The sequence below is a fragment of the Mandrillus leucophaeus genome, unplaced genomic scaffold (assembly GCF_000951045.1).
Source record: "Mandrillus leucophaeus isolate KB7577 unplaced genomic scaffold, Mleu.le_1.0 Scaffold418, whole genome shotgun sequence".
Classification (NCBI taxonomy): Eukaryota; Metazoa; Chordata; class Mammalia; order Primates; family Cercopithecidae; genus Mandrillus; species Mandrillus leucophaeus.
This window is the reverse complement of record NW_012104454.1, coordinates 1,160,600-1,163,563: the sequence shown is the minus strand read 5'-3', so window position 1 is coordinate 1,163,563 and position 2,964 is coordinate 1,160,600. Positions and strand designations below refer to the sequence as shown.

Here is a 2,964-nt window from a genome sequence, read left to right as displayed (position 1 = left end):
TCCTATGCCTGCCTCGTGGGATCTCTAAGCCCTGGGGGCGCTCGTTTTGTTTTTTGCTTCCCCCTGTTAAGAGGAGGGTGGGAGCTAGCTGGTAACAGGACCCAGGTGTCCTGGCTGAGGACTGGCTCCTCTGCCCCTGCTCCAGGTCTGGCTTCCTGAGAAGGACGCCTGCCTCCTCTCCGCACCCCCTGCAGCGGTAATCCAGCCCTAGCTGTGGTTTCCAGCACAGCCGGGGACCCAGGTGCCAGACTGCAGGCTTGGGGGTGGGGTGTGTGTTAGTGTCCCCTCCTCCCCAATCCGGAGAGAAGGCCCGGAGGGGGAGGGGCAGTCACATTCCTGGTTGCTGAGTGGCCCCAGGGGCGGGGTTGGGTTGTCATGGCGATGGGGATCGTGTTTGTGGGGGGAGCTGCGTGCCTTTCCACCCCCTGCTCTCACACCCGGTGTCTCCTGGTTGTGGGAAGGGCCCAGTTTGTGCTGGGCCTTCCTGGGGGGAAGGGCTGGACCTCTGTCCCCAGAGGCCACGGGGCAAGCGGGGAGGTGCCCAAAAGTCTGAAGATTCCAAGTCTGGGGCAAGATGCCCCTCAGATTCATGCCCAGGCCCCCACCCCCTCTCCTGGGTGTGTCTCAGCGCATTCCCATCCACCCTGTCTCCCCAGGCCCCCAGTTGGGCCCTCTGTCCCTGTCTCTGTGTGTTAATCACTGCCTTGGCCTTTCTGTCCCTCCTGTTTGCGCCTGGGGCCCCAGTCATCATGGCCACCTGGCTTCTGTCCGGCGGGAAGCCTGGCTGCTGGGGCTGCTGCAAGTGCTGCTGGGAGTTGTAGTCCCCACCCGCCCCACCTTCCCCCTACCCACCCGCGGCTCAGCTTGGCCTGAGCTTCCAGGCCTGATCTGGGAGAGGCTGGTGAGGCCACTGCCTCTGGATTCCCTGACCTCAGACTTCTGCACCTCTCACCTTCACCACAGCACTCCTCACCACACCTGGGGCAGGGGATTTAGTCAGGTGATCTAAGTCCGAAACCTGGTCCTCAACAACTTGCTGTGTTATTTTGGGCAAATCACTTGTTTTCTGAGCTCAGTTTCCTCATCTGTAAAATGAGAGTTTGACTGTGTGCCTTTCAGAGTTCCCTAGAAGCCTTTCGGCAGGTGTTGGATAGGCAGCCCTTTAACCTCACCCCTCCACTTCAGCGAGAGCAGCTTGCTTTTTTTATCTGTTTGATAAATTCATTCAGTAAATAATTGTATACCTACTGTATGCTAAGCACCGTGCTGCAGATAAAAGCAGAGCTGGTCTCTGACCCTGGGGCTGGTCTAGTCCAGGTAGTGCACACAGATGTTAAATAATAATATGAATCAGTGTAAAATTAGAACTGGGAAAGCACTGTAAAGGGGAGGTCTCAGGAAAGAATTTTACCTAGCGAGTCAGCCAGGCCAGGAGTGATAGGGAAGCTTTCTGGAGGAAGTAATGGCGGAGCTGAGGCTGGAAGGATGATCAGGAGTGAGTGAGTATTAAGAGGCTGCAAGAACCATGGTCAGAGCAGAAAGGACAGTGTACTGGGAGAGGCTGATGACATGTAGGATGTACCGTGTGCCAAGTTATGGTCATTTCATCCTCACAGCCCTATAGCTTTAGTACTATGACTGTCTCCCTTTTACAGATGAGGAAACTGAGGCAGAGAGAGGTTCACTAAGTTGCCCAAAGTCATACAAGTGAGGGCAGAGTTGGGATTCAGATCTTGCCATTGTGCAGAAGGGGTGAACAAGTGGGCCCTAGAGTCCTTAAAAGGTATTGAAGGGTTTTGAAGCAAGGTGACAAAATCCTTGGACCAACATTCCCAAAGGCCCACTCTGGCTGCATTGTGGAGAATAGATTGTGGAAAATGGAGATTGTGAGAAGAGTTAGAGGCAGTGGTTTTCGTCCAGGCAAGAGATGACAGTAGTTGGACCAAGGTGATGGCAAAGTCAGGGAGCTTTGTGGCGAGACACGTTGGGAGGCAAAATGGGTGCTGTCTGGCTGGTGAAGGAGAGGGAGGGATTCCTGGGTTTCTGTTGGGCGTTCATGTCTGACATTTGAATAAAGTGTCTGCTAGAAATGGTCCAAAAGCCATCTGGCTGACTCTCCTGGGTCCCTCTCAGTCTGATTTTATATAAATGTGCCTTGGAGGTCAGCACCCCTGCCTCAGACTCAAAACCTCAGGACTCTAGCTGACCTCACCCCCTCATCTCACCCCAGATTGACGAGATGCCCGAGGCTGCCATGAAATCAACAGCCAACAAATACCAAGTCTTTTTTTTCGGGACCCACGAGACGTGAGTGGAGGCCAAAGGGGTATCGGTCGGGAGAGCCCCGGGCGGACTACTTTGGGGAAGGAGAGGTGGTGTTGGTACCCCTTTCACGTCGGGCTGTGCAGCTCAGGGGCAGTGAGGGGCTTGAGAGCACAGTCTCCCATCTCTCACCAGGGCATTCCTGGGCCCCAAAGACCTCTTCCCTTACGAGGAATCCAAGGAGAAGTTTGGCAAGCCCAACAAGAGGAAAGGGTTCAGCGAGGGGCTGTGGGAGATCGAGAACAACCCTACCGTCAAGGCTTCCGGCTATCAGGTGAGCCACCGCCTGCCCCAAAGACCCCCTGGAAAGCAGATGTGGCCATGGCTCTGGCAGCCCCCGGCCCACAGATGATGCTTAGTCTTCAGAAACTCCAGGGCTTTCAGGGTAGGAGCTCATCGGGGTGGTGGGAAGGGGGCTTCCTGCAAGAGGAGATAGGGTTGGGCTGTGTGGTGTAGTTGTGGTTAGGGACAACTGTGAGGCAGCAGTCTGGGGGGCAAGAACAGGATGGAGGCGGTAAGTGGGGACAGGCCTTTGTTGGGCCCAGTGTGAGTATAGGACACGGCCTTAACTCTTTCCACGAAGGCTTCCAGGAGGAGGTGCTTGTGAGCCGGGCAGGACGAGGCGGGAGGGTGGGGGGCGGG

General features: G+C 55.8%; 1 protein-coding gene across 7 annotated transcripts in view; it reads left to right on the top strand.

Moving 5' to 3' along the window:
• HDGF (hepatoma-derived growth factor) overlaps window positions 1-2,964 on the top strand; it is a 33,742-nt gene that overhangs the window by 28,196 nt on the left and 2,582 nt on the right. For all 7 annotated transcript variants that reach the window (XM_011992814.1, XM_011992812.1, XM_011992815.1 and 4 more), the window contains 2 exons: window positions 2,231-2,307; window positions 2,458-2,596. In XM_011992814.1, coding sequence (XP_011848204.1) covers window positions 2,231-2,307; window positions 2,458-2,596 — 216 coding nt within the window. The remainder of the gene's footprint in view (window positions 1-2,230; window positions 2,308-2,457; window positions 2,597-2,964) is intronic.